Here is a 16,950-nt window from a genome sequence, read left to right on the forward strand (position 1 = left end):
AATGATGACGGTCAGCGCAAAAAGTCGTGCGACACTGACGTCATCATCAAGCTGAATCGGATATGTGTGTTTAGACGCAGTTAGGATGTCTGGATATCGGATATATATCCGATAAAAATCCACATTTGGAAGTGGCTCAGATCGGATATGAAAAAATCGGATCTCTGTAATTTTTCTGTGTTTACACACGTGCAGCAATATCCGATCTGTGTCAGATGTGAGCACTAAATCCGATTTTTTGTGACAGTGTAAATGCGGCCATAATCCCTCCCACTACGAAGTGTTACTAAACTCGATGGAAAAGCTAACCAAGCCAAAGTGAGGTGAGCTGACCCGACCCAAACTAAACTAAACCATGGGGTACTATGCAATGGAAAAGCGCCATATAAGGCTGTAAGTCAGAAGCGGGTGAAATTATAATAATGACCGTCGTGTCCACGTCAACCGACTCCGGAAGTAAACTATTGCTTACAATCTGTGTGTTTTTTGTAGTCCAAAAAAGAGATTTAAGTTGGAAACGATAACTCACGTCGTGGTTTACTTTGGGATTTGTACCTTTTTCATATCGTTATCATGTACTAATACACACTTACACAACAAAGGAAATGTAAAATCGTGAACCGGATAATACTTTTTTTTTTAATTGCTTAAATATAACTTTACACCCTTGTCTCATTTAGCATACACGGATCTATAAATATTCAATTCAATTTTATTTATATAGCGCTTTTCACAATTGTTAATTGTTGCAAAGCAGCTTTACATGAGTAGATGTAGGGGAGAACACAAAAAATCAATAGATAATATAAGAAGTAGAATATAGCGGCTAAGGATAAACCGTACAAGCGAGCGTAGTAATAATGTAACGTATACAGTAAAGTGCTAAGTTAAGCCAAAGTTGGCTGACTCTCCCGGGGAGGAAAAACCCCCTAGGAGACTATAGGTTATGCAAATTAGTCCCGCCTCCACTCGATTTCACCAGCTCAGACCATAGAAATATATGTACATAGACACTGCATTCGGCAGCTCCAGACATGGAGCTGATGGTTTCACAATGCATACACAAAGTTGTGTGTTTGCATCACATATTATTTTCGCGCTGATGTTAACAAGTTAGAGCATTCAGGATAGAGCAAACATGCGCTGCTCACACATGCAGAACTTAAGCAGCAGTGCTGTAAATGTTTCTGTGCCGAGTCTATGCAGCATACATATCTATGGCTCAGATTGCCTGATCAACTCGTTCAACTGTGATGGTGCAATTGGTTACATGTTTGTGACGTAAGCAACTGAGGTGATTTCAAATCTCCAGAGATAATACTCAACAATGGTGTTGAATGATGGATTTGTCTTAAAGCATATTAAAAACACCACATAGACATATAAACAACAATAAAAACTTCACCACAGGTGGACTTAAAGACTATACAGCACTGTTGAGATGAAGTAACTCTTCCAGAGGACCAAGAGATCGTTCTCCAGTTTATGATAGTTATCCTACTGAAAAGACAAGCTAAAACCAGCCTGGCAAAGCTGGTCAAGCTGGTCTTCCAGCCTGGTCAAGCTGGTGTGGGTCAGCAGGTTTTAGCTGGTGGGTCTGCTGGTCTCCCAGTCTGACCAGCTAAGACAAGCTTGAACAGCTAAAAAAGTGTTTACCAACTTAACCCATCTAAGCTTAGGCTGGTTTAAGATGGTTTTTCAGTAGGGAAATAAACATTATATTTGGTTAAATTGAAACAGAGTGGTGTCTTATTCGATACAGCACAAGCCTTTGCCCAAGCCAAGCCACAAAAGCCCCGAGTTACATAATATGGCTCCTGCCCGTTTGGTTCCTCAAACCTGACATAGCTTAACTAAACATCCAAACAGGTTTTTCTACAGGTTCTCATTTTTTCTACAGGTTCTCATTTTTGCCTCTTTACTTGCATGTGTTGTTTTCTAATTTTGTTCTATACTCTTTTCATGTCCTACCAGTGTTTGTTTGACTACCTTGCGGTCTGTTTTTACAGACAGTCTTATTTGTTCTGTATGTGTGTTTGTGTTCAGAGGAGAGTCTGGTGCAGGAAAGACAGAGAACACAAAAAAAGTCATTCAGTATCTGGCACATGTGGCGTCCTCACACAAGTCTGGCACTTTGGGTCGATCTAAAGACGGCGCCCTACAGGTAAAGACAGGACCTGTCAGAAGACAATAGGGAAAGAGCAACTGTTTCTGCTTCTCTTAGATCTGCCCAGACGTACATTTCTATTTTGTATTTTTGGTGCTCTAATTTCAAGTGTCGCAGCCAAAACTCTCTCACATTGCCTCAAAGATGTAAATGCTGGAGTAGTTGTAGGCTATGAACATACAGTCAATAACTCAATTAATAATTTAATTTCTGCTCTTCTCACTCGTCCTGCTCTCCTTTTTTCCCTCTCTTCCCTCCTTGGTCTTGCTGTTTCTTTCTTTTCCGCTCATCTCATCCGCTCTGTGCTCAAGACTGATGGCACGCGGTCTTTGGGTCGAGGCAGCAGTGCTGTAAACAGGGTAAGCGTGGGCCGATCTCTTCGTAAGTGACACGTGTGATCTCTCTCACAGGAGGAAGTTCAGCAGTTCTGATCCATGCCAATTTAACATCATAATGTGTGATGTATTGTGTCTACTAAATGTGTGTTGATTTATTTTTGTTGTGGTTATGTTTTTAACATGTCCTTATGTTTTCGCTCATCTAGATGTTATTTTTTGTTTTTTGTCTTCTTTGTGTCCTGTATGCTCGTTCGATCACCCCATCTCTCTTTATTGTGGACACTAACAGACTGTTCAGTATGTGAGTATCGCCTGCGTATGACTTTTAAGATAGTAACACTATATGCTTCATCCATTGGCCTGTAGAGGTCGCTGTATGTACATTATAGCTTTGCTCTGCTATTCATTGTTCATTAAAGGGTTAGTTCACCCAAAATTGAAAATTCTGTCATTATTTATTCATCTTTAAGTTGTTACAAACCTGTATAAATTTCTCTGTTTTGCTAGACACAAAGAAAGATATTTGTAATCAAGCAGGAAACAGGAGCACAATTTACTTTCATGAAAGGAAATACACATACTATAGAAGTCAATGGTGCTCAAAAACATTTTGGTTACAAACATTTCTCAAAATATCTTCCTTTGTGTTTAGCAGATTAAAGAAATTCATACAGTTTTGTGACAACTTAAAGGTGAGTAAATTATGGCAGAATTTAATTTTTTGGGTGAACTATCCCTTTAAGTCTATATGAGTGCAAAACTCACAGATGGAGATTGTTTAGCCTGTGCCTGTACATCATTTTTTATGCTAAAGGCCTTTGCTGAGCTGTTTTTTTCCAGCCCTATGTGTTTGAGTGTGTATGTTGCTGACCCAGTTACAATTTTGTGCAAAATGAACAGAAAAGGTTCCCAAAAGTGAACTAGATGTGAACCAAATCTGACAAACCAGCCTTTTGAGGATGCTCTCAAAAGGAAATCTGATTCATAATTAAACAAAACAATGTGTCTGTTTATACATCTATTTGCACCCCATAACTGTAAGTGTGTGTGACAGAGAGTGTGAGGCTTTGTTTACACGACAGCGATGTAATAAAAACGGAAACGTTTTTCCTTTGCGTTTTTGAAAAATATTTCACATGTATACGACAACGCTGTCAAAAGCACCCACATTTAAACGGATCCACAAAGACGACTAGATATGCTATATTATTCGTGCAAGGCCAGTAGATGGCGATGTTACTTTGTAAAGAAACACTACACGCCTGCGCAGATATACATGTTTTTACAAAGCGATAAATATAAACAATAGGTGATGCAAAAGCATTAAGCACTTTTGTTTATATGGACAATGAGGATGGCTTATTCCTACAATTATCATGCACTGGAAGTGCCAAAATTTTGTAAAACATCACATATTCATGTTTTCATAGTTTACACAGAGAGAAGACAACGGTGTTATTATCAAGAACCTTCACTTTGAAATGTATCTTTAAAAGTTTGCGTTTTCAGGACCCCAAAACGCTGTTGTTGTGAAAACAAACGTTGTGTACATAGCCTCTGAGTGTATAGCTGCATGTACTGTTAATGTTGCTTTCAATCATTTCATATACTGATGCTGGTGCTAATGCATTCCTCTCCCTGAAGGTGCATTGTGGGTAACATTACATTGATGTGCTATCTGTCCTGCGTCTAGGGTGAACTAGAGAGACAGTTACTGCAAGCTAACCCTATCCTTGAGGCCTTTGGCAATGCAAAGACAGTCAAAAATGACAACTCTTCAAGATTTGTAAGCTCAACTTCATTATAATGATGAATTGTCATTGCAATGAATCATATATTATATAATAATTGCAACTTTTTCTGTTTGTTTGTATTAGGGCAAATTCATCAGGATCAATTTTGATGTTGCTGGATATATTGTTGGTGCTAACATTGAGACATGTATCCTAACATAATGATGAATCATGAAACCTCTCAGTAAAACACGTACACAACAGAAAGATTTCTTAATTAAAGGACACCTATTATGGAAATCCACTTTTTCATGTGAACACGACCGCTCTACAAGAACAAAATACACTGTTCTATTTTAATCTCCATTGAACAAAAGCAGTCTCATTAGACATGCTGTTTTGATTCTCTTGTTAATGTGACATCACACAAACAAAGCCCCACCCACTGCCACTGACTACCTGGTTAAATTTACCCAAAAGCTTTTTTAAATGTGTTTGTTAGCACTTTGTAGATAAATATACTATTGTCTCAAATGTATTAACAGGAATCAGATGTATTTTTGACCAAAAGCACTCACTGTCTGTTGGCAAGGGAGTGAGGAGCAGTAGCTCATTTGCATTTAAAGGTACACACATGAAAATGGCTTTTTGCTCCCACACAAATATGGGAATTTTGCACATGCTAGAACTAATGATCTGTGTGATATTTTGGGCTGTAACTTCACAGACACATTCTAGTCACACCTGAGACTTATATTACATCTTGTAAAAATGACATAATAGGTGCCCTTTAATAAGCCATATAAAGACGGACAGGGTGGAGGTGCCCCCTGTCTGTGTACAATTGTACATTTTTCTTTAACCTGACTGTGTATCAGATCTCCTGGAAAAGTCTCGGGCCATTCGCCAGGCTAAAGATGAACGAACCTTCCATATCTTTTATCAACTTCTCTCTGGAGCGACTGAGACCACGAGAAGTCAGTATACATCCATAAATATAAACACTTACTAAACTCAAACATATGTATGTACACATATATTGAGTGTAATTTTATTATCTTAAATGAAAGCTTTCTTATATATATGTGTGTGTGCCCTTTCTGTAGAGGAGCTTTTGTTGGGTAGTGCAGATGAGTACCGCTTCCTCTGTGGGGGCTCACTTCCTGTTCCTGGTCAGAGTGATGCAGAAAACTTCACACAGACGATGGACTCTATGACCATCATGGGCTTCAGCAATGAAGAGTCCATCTGTAAGAGAGACATGAGGGTTTTAGTGATAGTGCCCACCGTCAATATTTTCACCAGAAATACGATCCTGAAATATCTTTCTTTTTACAGCTATGTTAAAGGTGATCTCTGCAGTGCTGCAATTTGGGAACATCACGTTTAACAAAGAGAAAAACACAGATCAGGCCTCAATGCCAGACGACACAGCTGCTCAGAAACTCTGCCACCTGCTGGGCATCAGCGTGCTGGAGTTCAGTCGAGCCATTCTGACTCCTCGCATCAAAGTGGGTCGGGAGTATGTCCAGAAGGCCCAGACCAAGCAGCAGGTGTGTACTAACATGTGTTTAAAATATGTGACCCTGTCTGTAAAATCCAGGCTGAAGTCTCATAATGTAATTACTTACATTATTAAAGATATCAAGGTTATATTTTCACACAATGTCCTTTACATTATGTAGGATGATTTTGTATAGAAAAATGTTTTATGATATATCTTTTGATTGGCTGACTCTCATCTTTATGGTTTGTTGTGATCAGGCTGATTTTGCAGTGGAGGCTTTGGCGAAGGCAACATATGAACGTCTCTTCCGCTGGCTGGTGCACCGGATCAACAGAGCGCTGGACCGCAGGCAGCGACAGGGAGCTTCATTTATCGGCATCCTGGACATTGCCGGATTCGAGATCTTTCAGGTGGGATGCGGGGCAAGAAGAGGACCTGAGCAGCTGTTTATTATTTGGCATGTGTATTTCCATTTCTCTTGTTTTTCTGTCTCTGTAGCTGAATTCATTCGAGCAGTTATGTATTAATTACACTAATGAGAAGCTGCAGCAGTTGTTCAATCACACCATGTTTGTCCTGGAGCAAGAGGAGTACCAGCGCGAGGGCATCGAGTGGAACTTCATCGATTTCGGTCTGGATCTCCAGCCCTGTATCGACCTCATTGAGAGACCGGTAAGCGTATTTGCATGTGTGCGCAATGTATCTTTATGGAGAACCAGGTTTGGTAGTTTATTTACTTGTTGGCTGATCGGTTCTGCAGGCCCATCCTCCCGGCGTGCTGGCACTATTGGACGAAGAGTGTTGGTTTCCAAGGGCGACGGATCGCTCGTTTGTAGACAAGCTCTCGGTTGAGCAGGGTACACACCCCAAGTTTATGCGGCCACGGCAGGTTAAAGAAGAGGCAGATTTCTCTATTATACACTACGCTGGCAAGGTTAGAGAGACACTTTATTTTTATCATACATCAGTGCTTGTTATTTCAAAGCTAATTTGTGTAGTAGTAAAACTTTTTCCATAATAAAAGATTATATAAATTTGACTTTCCATACATGCATTCATTTCTCTTTCTCTGTCTGACTCAGGTGGACTATAAGGCAAATGAATGGCTGGTGAAGAACATGGATCCTTTGAATGATAATGTTGCATCTCTTCTACATCAGTCTTCTGATCCCTTCATCTCTGAGCTCTGGAGAGAGGGTGAGTTTGGGTATATGGTTTTTCACAGGAGAAGATTTTTACACAAATCTAGAAAAGTAAGCTTGATGCATTATAATTCAGCACGCTTCAGCATCTTAATCTTACCGAAATTGCTGCCTTAAAGTTGAAAGGGGACATGACATGTTTTTTTTTTTTTTATTATTATAAGGTCCCGTTTTTCCTGTGTTTTTGAAGCTATGATTGGGTTTAAGGTGTGCAATATAACATTTGTTTGTGTTTGATGTGTGAAAAAAACAAGGATTTCTGACACATTATACTTATCTGTATACCGCTGCTTTCACTGTCCTAAAAACGGCTGATGTCTTCCTTGATCTATGAAGTCCCTCCTTCAGAAATACGTAATGAGTTCTGATTGTGTAGTTTGTTTAGTGTGTTGTGATTAAACAGCAGCTTAGCTTGCCGTTAGCTTAGCTGCCGACTGAAGTATTCCTGTGGGCGGAGTTTAGTTAAAAACTCTTCTATTGATGTCATTCAACCGGGAAGTAGAGGGCTGTAGTCCAAACCGGCCGTTCGCTGTAGGCTTTGAAAGGGGAATTCTGTTAAAGAAAATATATTGCTTGGCATTGAACTTTATAATTTTGCAGGTATTATTTATGCTCTAACAGCAACATTACACACTAACTAAAATTTGAATAATGGGATCAGGGAAAAACGGGACCTTTAATTTTGTTCCCTGAGGTGTACTTATACAAAAGTTTTTTTGCTGAAAAACATACACATTTAAGTAATTTATGACCATTTTCAACCTGTTTCTAATTTCTCTGATTAAAAGTCTGATTTGTGTTCTTCACCTTCAACTCTTTCCCCGCCATTGACAAGTTATCTCGTCAATTAAGAGAAAACGCTTCCCTGCCAATGACGTGTTTTTACGACAATCCATAATTCCGCTATTATCCACCAGGCGCCTTTTACCCAACTTATAAAACACTGAAGCGGTGTTCCAAAAACTTGTTTCATCGACGCCAAAAATCTCTGTGTATGTTTTTATGATTGCTCTGAAACTAAACTGAATCTAAACTTCACAAAAATAGAATTATCTGAGCTTTTTGCTCAAAATGTGGTGTTTTTGAAGAAACATGAGAGGTAATAAAAAGATAACAAATGAAGATAGGATGAAACCCTTTTTTTAATCAGAGGGTCTGTTCTTTCGTTTGATATATTGGATGTTTATGTATTTAAAGAAGAACATTTTCTGGAAAGCATTCAACTAAAAAACCCACTGAAGGGGAAAGCGTTATTAAGAGCGTTTCTGTGATTGACAGGCTGCAGCTAAAACTGCAGTTTCACTACAAAAACAGCTTTTCAGGCGGTCTTTTTAAGCACAGTGTGTGTTTATTTATTTTATAATAACCAAACAGACACACTAAAGGAAGCATATAAATTACCTACTGAAAACAGACATATCGTTCTCACTTTTGTGTACAAAAAAAATGATTACATAAATGAATTTGTTTTTTAAAAATGAGGTCATTTTATATAAGGTGCCGCTGTTACCCATTTTATAAAACCCTTTCGCATATACGGATCCAAAAGCACTAAATGGTTTAACAAAAATATTATTATTTTAGCTTTTGGTTCAAAATGTGGTATTTTTTTAAAGAGGCGATAAAAAGAACAAATCAAGTTAGCATGAAACAGGTTTTTTGTTTAAAATCAGATGATCTGGTCTTTCATTTGATCTACGGTATTTGTATGTTTTTATGTAAGGAATTATTGACGACGGGCCATTGAATTATAAGAAAATAATGCACACCCAACGTGCAATGCTTCTAGCGGTTACACCGCGGGTGTGCATACACTCAAAAAAATAAAAAGTTGGATTTACTTAAAAAAACTTCGTCAAGTGGGTTCCACATAGCTTTGTTAAGTAATGTCAACAAATAAAATGTTAGTTGTATTTACTAAAAAAGTTTGTGTAAAATTGACAATTTAAATGTTACATGGACTGAAGAAATCCTAGTAAAGTCACTATTATGAAACTTTTAATTGATGAAAACAAAATTAAAAATAATGATTTAATAACTCCATAACAATGAATCAATCAATCAGAGTGCAGCTGCTCAATACAACCTTTATTTAAATACAGTGTATCAAACATATCACAAACATATTTGAAATGCAATGTAACATTTCAAACCGTTTGTTGATTTGTTTTGTTCTAAAATATATCAGAACAAGTTAATTAACTAATACTTGGCCACTTATTACTCAGGTACCTATCTAATCGTGCTACCCTTTTGCAAGAGGGTACAACATTTCTGCCAGAACAACAATTTACCCATAATACACTGCAGCATCATCAGCCAATGAGATGCAAGTCTGTATTGGTTTTATTAATCTGTTACTTTTACGCAACAATGTTTTATTGGCTGAACAAATAATTTTGAAGTAAAGCTGACAAGACACAGTCTTTTGTTGAAATTACTAAGTTAAATTAATCATATGCCGTTACTTGTGTTTGTTAAGTAAAGTGAACAAGAAATTATTTAGTAAAACTGACTCCAACCAAGTTCATTTTTTTGAGTGTAATTTTCAAATAATTCAAAGGACCGGAGTCAATTATTCCTCTTGCCTATTTTTAAGACATTTGACAAGTTAGGTGTGCGGTTATCAGAAATTAATTTCTCAGCCAATCAGAATACAGCATTCAACAGACCTGTGGTATAAATTTAAATAATTTTTTTCTTGAAACCATTAAACCTTTGCGAAAATCATAAAAAAATTGCCACACTGGGTGGCAACATTTTGGAAAAATGTTGGTGGGGAAAGAGTTAAGCTATGAAACTTGCTAAATGTATTAATGATACTAAGACCTGTTATATGTCAAAAGATCAAGGCAAATGATTCAAAATGTCATGACCCCTTTAAAGTACATTTAAATTGATGCCCAAAAACTATTTGTAATTTCACTGGATAAAGTTATAGTTTAGAAATCATTTATACAGGGAGTGATAAGGTGATTGCTGTGTACTAAATCAGCTTGAGTTTGATATTTTGATATTTAACTGGTTCCAAGCAGGTCACAATAAAATGAATAACATAGTGACTTGCCATTTTGTACAACATGTTTAATACTAATTGAAATTCTTTAATATTAATAATCAATTAATTAATATTAATAATGTATTATTATTATTACTAATATTATCTTTAATCTACTGCAGACTAACAGTTTGCTTGTGATCTCTCCTCTCCACTCTCCTCCTTTCCTCACCTCTCCTTCTTTTCTGTCCACCTCTACTCTGCTCCTCTCAGATATTCAAACTCTTCCTCGTGTGTACTTCTTTGACTCTTATGCCACGCTGCAAACCAATGGCTCTGACAGCAGTAGGTTTTTCTTACCCGTCTTTTCATTTAGCCCTCTTCCCATCCTGTAATAGCCGTGTGTCTGTTAGAAAATCCTCATTCTTATCAGTTTGCCCTCTTTCATCATATCAGCTTGTGATGTGATATGTGGGTTGTAGTTTTGTTGTTGAGTAGAATGTGTTGTTTGTGAAACGAGTCGGTATAAACGTACTTTAGTTAGTTTAGTTGAACTTCAAATGCTTTGATCTGCATGCCGGCAGTTCTTCTCTGCAAGCATTGGATTGAAAGTACGAAAGCACTCATTGAGTTGGTTTCTGTTTGGCAAATGTCACATGTAAGAATACACATTCATGCTTACAGTCACTTACAAAATTTACATAAAAAAAACTGTGTGAAACATGTTAACTTTTGCCTAAACAGAAGAGATTTTGTATATTCCATCTCTAGTTTATGTCTATAGCAACAGTAAAACAGAGCACACCTGTGTCTGAAATCTCCTACTTCCATTCTATGTAGTATGAGAAAAACAGTATGCAAAATGCCTAGTATGTCCAAAAACTCAGTAGGCAAAAAGCAGTATGTGAGAAATACCCAGATGGTCTACTCATTGCTTCTGCCAAGATTTCTTACTAGTGTGCATTAGATGTACACTATTCAATCCCATGTTTTCAATAATTTTTTCAGTTGTTGTTATCATAGGCGAATGAACATATGGGTCACATGACAATGGAAACATGGCAGATGTAGTATGTCCAGAATGTATGCATACTGCACTCACACATACAGTTTTTCATGTCGATATGTACTTCATCTTATTCAGTACGTACTATCACAGTATGCGATTTCAGGTGCAGGAAACAAATAAGCAATAGTAGATTATCAAATTCAAACACTGATGTTTTGTGCTGGTCAGTGGAGAGGATTGTGGGTCTGGATCAGGTGTCGTCTGGTGAAAGCAGTGGGCCAGTGAATTTCGGGGCAGCTGGGCTCAAAACAAAGAAGGGCATGTTTCGCACAGTGGGACAACTTTACAAAGAGTCCCTCACGAAACTAATGGCCACCCTCCGTAACACCAACCCCAACTTTCTGCGCTGCATCATCCCCAACCACGAGAAGCGGGTAAGACAGACAGACAGAGAGAGATGAATGTGATGTTCCTCATAATTATGTCATGGTTAATTAAATTTGTTTAACGGCTAAAAGAATGGTTATTAATTGTGCTTTGATATGTCACAGGCAGGGAAGTTGAGTCCTCATCTGGTCCTGGATCAGCTAAGGTGTAATGGAGTGCTGGAGGGGATCAGGATCTGCAGGCAGGGCTTCCCAAACCGAATCCCATTTCAGGAGTTCAGACAGAGGTGTGTGAATATACGTACACTTTAAGAAGTAGACATCACTTACACTGTAAACATATATATATCATAAATGAGAGGTTTTTTGTCTCTGTCCATCCGTCTGTGTTTCGCTCAATGTCTCTCAGGTATGAGATCTTGACCCCGAATGCGATTCCCCGAACTTTCATGGATGGAAAACATGCATCTGAGCTCATGGTAAGTCGCATGGTATGAGTGATGGTTTATAATGTCGATTCATGGATGTGATAAACTACAGTATCAAATTTTCAGTATCAATATGAAAGGTTATTGGCTAACTATTATGTTTTTACTTAACAGTTCTTTGTGTAGCCTTGTATTCAGATATCTGATTAGTTAACTATTCAATGTGTTTTCCTCCTTCTAAGATCTTCTATAATATTGTTGACATCTGTAATCACTATTTTTTTTCTAAGTGATCAGAGATATAGTTCACTGACAGATCAAAAATCAGCCAGACACAAGAATATCACAAAAATTTGGGGATGGTGGTGAACAACTAGCAAACACCATCCAGAACATCCTAGCGACTGCATAGAAATGCACTAGTTACCTCTAAGTACAGCATAGCAATGTTTTGGCCCCCTACCTATTTTGCAAGGACAAACACCAATCCTTTAAACATTGGTGTTGTTTTCAGATCAGTGCCTTGGAGCTGGACAGGAATCTTTTCCGTGTGGGACAGAGTAAAGTGTTCTTCCGTGCCGGAGTTCTGGCTCATCTAGAGGAAGAACGAGACTTGAAGATCACAGACACCATCATCCGCTTCCAGAGCGCCGCCCGTGGATACCTCGGCAGAAAGTAACTATGTGCACCCACGTGGGTTTGTGTGGTGTAGTTTAGCGTCTGTGCCTATTTATTAACAGATTTGTGTTCCTACAGGGCGTTCCATAAGAAACAGCAGCAGCTCAGTGCTCTGCGTGTGATGCAGAGAAACTGTGCAGCCTACCTTAAACTCAGAAACTGGCAGTGGTGGAGACTCTTTACCAAGGTAATACACAACTGCATTCATGAGGCCAGACAGCAGTATAGTGATTATTTAACTTAAACTTTATGGGCCGGTTTCCCAGACAGGGGCTTATCCTAGTCCCAGACTAAAATGCACGTTTGAGCTGCCTTAAGTAAAAACATCCTGAACTGACATATCTTAACATATATCAGTACCATTGTTTTATCTCAAGATGCACACCAGTAATGATTTTTATAAGGTATGTTTCTAAAAACAACTTAAATGTCCTAATATAACTAAGGCCTAGTCCTGGATTAATCTGGGAAATTGCCCCTATATATCCCTACTAAACTACAGGCAGTGTGTGTCAGATGGGATTTTGAGACATTTTGACAGGATAATATCTCCCAATGCTAGCATATTAGTGTTTTACAACATACCCATGCTGTGTTTTATGTTAAATTGTTGACTTTTGATCTCTTCTCCAGGTCAAGCCCCTATTGCAGGTGACCCGTCAGGATGAGGAGATTCAAGCTCGGGAGGCACAGCTTCAGAAAGCCAAAGAAAATCTTAGCAAACTGGAGCTTGATTTTACGGAACTAGACAGAAAAAACCAGCAGGTGCATTCATTATTCCTCTCTTTTCTGATGTTTCCCTTGGTTTTTGTTACAAATGTTGGTATATCAGCAAACCAGGGCTGTTAAACTTGATCAAAACTATAACATAGAGTCTCGGGTTACGTATGTAACTCTTGTTCCCTGAGAACTTGTCTTCCTTGTCATATTTCCTGCATCCCTGTTACACCATCTTCTGCAATATTTCAAATAGCGAGGGCATTTTTAGGTCACCTTTTATACTTCCTGGCTCCTGCATCACCCTGTGACGTCACACCCCATCATTGGTTAAATTTAATTTACACATTCAGACGCATTCCCAAAGCGTCACTACGGCGACACTGCTCAAGTTCCCTCGAAAATGAACCAAAAATTTTATCATTCGCATCATCAATTTATTTGTCAATTATAAACAAATCCCGAAAATATCTGTTAGTTTGTTGGTGTTCAAGAGTTCCATATTCATTCAATGTCTGTCTTATTTATAGCTAATGGAAGAGAAGTCTGTGCTCACCGATCAGCTTCAGGCGGAGGCGGAGTTATTCGCCGAAGCAGAAGAAATGAGAGCACGGTTGGCCAATCGTAAACAGGAGCTTGAAGATGTTTTAGCGGAGCTCGAGAGCCGATTGGAGGAGGAGGAAGAGAGGAATGTCCAGCTGACCAATGAGAAAAAGCGAACGCAGCAGCATGTGCAGGTGAAGAGGATTGATGTTTGTGTCGGTGTGTAGTATCAGATGTTCAATATGAAGATCTTCTTCCAACATCTGTGTTTTCTGCTCTTAGGATCTGGAGGAGCAGTTAGAGGAGGAAGAAGGGACACGTCAACGCCTCCAGCTGGAGAAGGTCACTCTGGAAAGCAAAGTGAAGAGTCTGGAGAGCGAGACCTTGACACTGGGAGAGCAGCGAGACCGATCAAACAAGGTACTTAATGAGAAGAGACTAGTTTCATCAGAATAAATCTAACAATTTTGCGGTGGTTCAAAAATTGTCTCTATTTTGCTCCGTCAGGAAAAGAAACAGCTGGAAGAGAGACTGAATGAGGTGACAGATCAACTCACAGAGGAAGAGGAGAAGGTGAAGAGTCTCAACAAGCTGAAAAACAAACAGGAAGCTGTCATTGCCGATTTAGAAGGTAAATGTTGTTAAAAATTAATATAATGTTTTATTACCACCGCTATTGAGGTGCATCACTGATAGAAAAATATATGATCAAAATAATAACTAATAAAACTATTCTCCTATGTTACTCTATGACTTTAAAGAAAAAGAAAACCCATTCACTCTTTCTCTCTATATCTCAGAGCGTCTGAAGAGGGAGGAACAGATTCGACTGGAACAGGAGAAATGCAAGAGACGAATGGAGGCAGAAGCAGTGGAGACCCAGGAGCAGATGTCCGACCTCAGTCTGCTCTCCACAGAGCTGAGAAACAGTTTGAGTCAGAGAGAGAAAGAGATCACCACACTACAGACACGGTACACAACAATATATTTAAAAAACCTGTTTAAAGAGCAACACTAATGAAACACGAGATTCAGAGTAGCGTCTTCTCTGTGTCCATCAGGCTTGAGGAGGAGGGAGGACGCCGTTCGGAAGCACAGCGAGCTTTGCGGGAGGCCCTCTCTCAGGTCTCTGAGCTAAAGGAGGAGGTGGAGAACGAGCGAGGAATGAGGGAGAGAGCTGAGAAACAGAGGAGAGATCTTGGTGAGGAGTTAGAAGCTCTGAGGACCGAACTAGAAGATACGCTGGACACTACAGCTGCTCAGCAAGAGCTAAGGTGTGTGTGTGTGTGTGATGTCAGATCTTGCCAGAATCAATATTAAATCATTAAAGGTGCAATGTGTGACTTTGATCTAATGGTGAGACTGTGAATTGAAATGCATAGTATAGCTACTGTAGCCACTACATCATCATCGTCTAAGACAATGTAGTAACAAAATGCGTTCTATAGAGCTGTTTGTCTGTAGAAACATGGCAACCACCTTCATGTAAGGGGACCCATGGTGTATGAAGATAAAAAAGGCTCATTCTAAGATAATAAAACAATACAGTTCATCATTATGTAAGGTCTGTATACACCACTGATTATATGTAGGGGTGCACGGGGCAAAAATTAACAGTTGTAACACGGACTGTTTACATTGTTGCACAAGGTTGAGCGTTTTGTTTTTCCGGTATTTTTTTCACGCCGCCAAAAGACGATCTCATGCAAATGATTAGAAATGTATAATGTTTTTCCAGAGAGTTATTGATGAACGAGTGTTTTGGTGGCATGTAAGTAAATTTTTTCATCATATGTTTTTTTGGTTTCTAAGTTGGGTGTGTAAGATACCAAATCCAATGCTATGTCATATTACAGTTTTTCTCCATTGGTTTGGCTCATTTCTTGAAACAGAAATTACATTCTCAAAACTCTAAGATAATTTGGCAAAACAGTCTTACAGTTCAGCTCAACACTATAGCTTACTTGCAAAAGCTCATATATTTCCCAAAACTGTTCACTCATGCTTCAAAACTCAATTCCTTTCCCATATAAAGCGTCAGTGCCACAAAAATGGCAAATATCCTTCTCAACTGCTTTGGCTCATTTCTTGAAACAGACGGACGTTCTCAACACTCTTGGTGCTTTTGTCAAAATAAAGTGGATGGTTCGGCACAACACCATGGTTCACCTGCAAAAGCTCATACCTCTCACAAAACAGTTCACTCGTGTGTCAAAACTAAATATCCTTCTCATTTTAACAGTCAGTGCCCCCAAAATGCATCGTCCCTTTGGCATTGTGTAAGCACTGCAAGTCGAAATGTTTAGATGTTTTGTCACTATGGCAGGGGACCATTGAAATATCTCTTATGTCCACCTTTCAGTCTTATCCCTTTATTGACAATGGTTACTGTACTGTTTTTTGTCTAGCTAACACAATACAATTGTGTATAAAACTGAAAAAAAAAAATATGATTTTAGGGTAAGAGTAGCCTCCAAGGTTTGACACCACACATTGCACTCACACTGCCAAGGAAATTGTAACGACTTTTATTCACACACAAAGTAACTTCCATACACCAGACCAAAATAAAATATATAAAGCATAATATACTCGAATATAAACACAAAAAACAATGAAAATTCTATGCAGCCTGCTGTAAATAATGCGGGAGTTTCAGAACTAACATTTCTTCACTGGTCGCTGTCCTCACCTTCCCTATCCTGGCCACCATCCTCACCCTCCTGACCATCCACACGCTGCTGTCTGTCTGGCCACAGATTCTCATCCACATCACAGTGTATTATTCTCCCTTGCGATGCAACGAGGGAACAAAACGGCGTGCCTGTCGCAACCATCCCCTACACTGATCTTCTGTAATATCCTAACACGCAGCGTTCATCATGGAGCAGGGACCTTTGATTTTGAGCCCTATGCTCATATATCTCCACCTCCTAGAGGAGAAAAACTCAATAGGATTGAGGAAAGGAGAGTAAGGTGGTAGGAACACCATGACCATCCTTGGAAGAGTAGTGAACCAGTCCCTGATTAGCAGGCCACTGTAGAAATTCACATTGTCCCATACAATGACATATTGTGGTAGGTGAGGCCCGACGAGACCTTTCTCATTTTGAGGGATCAAATCAAAATGAAGGCGGTCCAAGAAGATGAGGAGCATCTGTGTATAGTATGGGCCAAGACTGGGGATGTGAGTGGCCACACCATTCTCAGATATGGCATCAAACATAGTAATATTGCCCCCGCC

At 39.0% G+C, this 16,950-nt stretch overlaps 1 protein-coding gene across 5 annotated transcripts in view; it reads left to right on the plus strand.

The window, feature by feature from the left end:
• myh14 (myosin, heavy chain 14, non-muscle) overlaps nucleotides 1-16,950 on the plus strand; it is a 49,780-nt gene that overhangs the window by 16,116 nt on the left and 16,714 nt on the right. For 2 of the 5 annotated variants that reach the window (XM_065261360.2, XM_073811645.1), the window contains exons 6-29: nucleotides 2,047-2,164; nucleotides 2,479-2,526; nucleotides 2,795-2,806; nucleotides 4,199-4,291; nucleotides 4,383-4,446; nucleotides 5,117-5,215; nucleotides 5,345-5,488; nucleotides 5,577-5,791; nucleotides 6,003-6,155; nucleotides 6,244-6,417; nucleotides 6,506-6,679; nucleotides 6,828-6,942; nucleotides 10,219-10,290; nucleotides 11,183-11,388; nucleotides 11,506-11,627; nucleotides 11,750-11,819; nucleotides 12,283-12,443; nucleotides 12,525-12,633; nucleotides 13,080-13,211; nucleotides 13,694-13,900; nucleotides 13,989-14,126; nucleotides 14,214-14,337; nucleotides 14,507-14,678; nucleotides 14,768-14,980. In XM_065261360.2, coding sequence (XP_065117432.1) covers nucleotides 2,047-2,164; nucleotides 2,479-2,526; nucleotides 2,795-2,806; nucleotides 4,199-4,291; nucleotides 4,383-4,446; nucleotides 5,117-5,215; nucleotides 5,345-5,488; nucleotides 5,577-5,791; nucleotides 6,003-6,155; nucleotides 6,244-6,417; nucleotides 6,506-6,679; nucleotides 6,828-6,942; nucleotides 10,219-10,290; nucleotides 11,183-11,388; nucleotides 11,506-11,627; nucleotides 11,750-11,819; nucleotides 12,283-12,443; nucleotides 12,525-12,633; nucleotides 13,080-13,211; nucleotides 13,694-13,900; nucleotides 13,989-14,126; nucleotides 14,214-14,337; nucleotides 14,507-14,678; nucleotides 14,768-14,980 — 3,135 coding nt within the window. The remainder of the gene's footprint in view (nucleotides 1-2,046; nucleotides 2,165-2,478; nucleotides 2,527-2,794; nucleotides 2,807-4,198; nucleotides 4,292-4,382; nucleotides 4,447-5,116; nucleotides 5,216-5,344; nucleotides 5,489-5,576; nucleotides 5,792-6,002; nucleotides 6,156-6,243; nucleotides 6,418-6,505; nucleotides 6,680-6,827; nucleotides 6,943-10,218; nucleotides 10,291-11,182; nucleotides 11,389-11,505; nucleotides 11,628-11,749; nucleotides 11,820-12,282; nucleotides 12,444-12,524; nucleotides 12,634-13,079; nucleotides 13,212-13,693; nucleotides 13,901-13,988; nucleotides 14,127-14,213; nucleotides 14,338-14,506; nucleotides 14,679-14,767; nucleotides 14,981-16,950) is intronic. The other 3 variants (XM_073811646.1, XM_073811647.1, XM_065261361.2) reach the window with 2 other exon arrangements.

The sequence above is a fragment of the Paramisgurnus dabryanus genome, chromosome 13 (assembly GCF_030506205.2).
Source record: "Paramisgurnus dabryanus chromosome 13, PD_genome_1.1, whole genome shotgun sequence".
Lineage (NCBI taxonomy): Eukaryota > Metazoa > Chordata > Actinopteri > Cypriniformes > Cobitidae > Paramisgurnus > Paramisgurnus dabryanus.